The following is a 2,131-nucleotide window of genomic DNA, read 5'->3' on the forward strand; positions in this document are numbered from 1 at the left end:
TAGACTATGACTAAAACAACTAGTAGTCTAGCTCCATTGACTAATTCATGTAACACGTGCAAAAAACATGTTACACTATATCTGAAATCATTTAGTATGCCCTTAACATCCTATATTCCAATTTTGCCGCTTTCATCACAAAACCACCCACAATTCTGCCTCACTATATAGAATGGTTGAGTATTCCACCATTTTTCCGCCATTCGACGGGTCGGCAAACTTTCATTGTCTCGATAATTCCCACAGAATATCGGCGGCATACCTGCATATAACACGTTAAAACTCTTGCGCGGAAATTATAGCATAGGTTTAGTATTTTGACGAAACTGTTTATGAAGTTACTGGATGCGATACCATCGACGCATCATGTTAACTTACAGCTAATGCGAGAACACATGTAAATTCAGTTTGTTAAAAGCGACAGCTTGATACGGACACGGATTGTAATCACATTTGAATTATAACGAATGCAATCACAACCGACTGCTAACGTTGGTGAACAAATAATATACTTTGCTGTCATTATATATGCACGACCTCGATATTTATCACGATGAAAATGCGTGTTTAAATTGTTAATTATTTGCTCATTAATTTTTTAGTGTTCAACGCATTTATTAATTCATCATAAATTTATTCGGTTATTTATTTATATGTAATCATATCGAATACGTCGCACGTGTGACGCCGCTGAGCTCCGTTGTCATGGTGATTTCGCAGGCTTTACTAGCGACAGCTTCGCTAATGATTGCGCCGAGATCAGAACCGATAGCAGACATACGACGCCATCTAGCGGCGTTTACCTCATCGAACCAGGCGAAGGCGCCATCGTAGCCGTCTACTGCGACATGATCACTGACGGAGGTGGCTGGACGGTAGGGTTTGCTGCGAGCACCAGAGCGCGCTGACTCTGCTCGCGATATGCGGGAAAGTTCGTATCATCTATCCGGTATTTTCCGCTTCCCAGATAGATCAAAACGGTCCAATTCCGCGTCCCGAAAATAACCATTTGCCCCTTTCGTGTTTCTCTACGACTTGCAGGTGTTTCAGAGGCGATCAGATGGCTCTGTTGATTTTTACGATCGTACATGGGACGACTACGCAGCTGGATTCGGTCACCCTTCATCCGAATACTGGCTAGGTACGGTCGAACGACACACATGTCGCACATGCGTCTCACCTGTTTCTCACCTGTGTCTCACCTGTGTCTCACCTGTGTCTCGCCTGTGTCTCACCTATGTCTCGCCTGTGTCTCACCTGCGTCTCACTTGTGTCTCACCTATGTCTCACCTGTGTCTCGCCCGTGTTTCGCCTGTGCTTCGCCTGTGTCTCACCTATGTCTCGCTTGTGTCTCACTTGTGTCTCACCTGTTTCTCGTCTGTTTTTTACCTGTGTCTCACTTGTGTATCACCAGTGTCTCACTTGTGTCTCACCTATGTCTCACTTGTGTCTCACCTGTGTCTCATCTGTTTTTTACCTGTTTGTCTCACTTCTGTATCACCAGTGTATCACCAGTGTATCACCAGTGTCTCACTAGTGTCTCACCTAAGACTCACTTGTGTCTCAATTGTGTCTCACCTGTGTCTCATCTGTTTTTTACCTGTTTGTCTCACCTATGTCTCACCCCTGGTCTCGCCTGTGCTTCGCCTGTGTCTCACCTGTGTCTCACCTGGGTCTCACCTGGGTCTCATCTGTGTCTCACCTGTGTCTCATCTGTTTTTTCACCTGTGTCTCACCTGTGTCTCACTTGTGCCTCACCCGTGTCTCACCTGTGTCTCAAATCGCAGGTAACGCCATGATGCACCTGCTCACGAGCCCAGCCGTGGAACTGCGAGTCGATATGCAGGACTTTGAAGGAGAAAGTCGCTTTGCGCTTTACTCGACCTTCAGTGTTGGCAACGCGGAGTCCCAGTACGAGCTCACGGTGACCGGCTACAACGGCACCGCAGGTACGATCAATATAACGTCGTTATCAATATAGCGTTATTATCAATATAGCGTCGTTATCAATATAGTGTCGTTACCAATATAGTGACATATCAATACAGCGTCGTTATCAATATAGTGACATATCAATATAGCGTTATTATCAATATAGTGGCATATCAATATAGCGTTATTATCAATATAG

At 45.0% G+C, this 2,131-nt stretch overlaps 1 protein-coding gene across 1 annotated transcript in view; it reads left to right on the top strand.

Annotated features, from left to right (window-relative positions):
* LOC106821048 (fibrinogen-like protein 1) overlaps positions 1-2,131 on the top strand; it is a 23,418-nt gene that overhangs the window by 17,419 nt on the left and 3,868 nt on the right. Inside the window, exons 3-5 of the mRNA XM_014825687.1 lie at positions 721-875; positions 1,042-1,141; positions 1,788-1,949. Coding sequence (XP_014681173.1) covers positions 721-875; positions 1,042-1,141; positions 1,788-1,949 — 417 coding nt within the window. The remainder of the gene's footprint in view (positions 1-720; positions 876-1,041; positions 1,142-1,787; positions 1,950-2,131) is intronic.

This window comes from Priapulus caudatus, unplaced genomic scaffold, assembly GCF_000485595.1.
Source record: "Priapulus caudatus unplaced genomic scaffold, Priapulus_caudatus-5.0.1 Scaffold56, whole genome shotgun sequence".
NCBI lineage: Eukaryota > Metazoa > Priapulida > Priapulimorpha > Priapulimorphida > Priapulidae > Priapulus > Priapulus caudatus.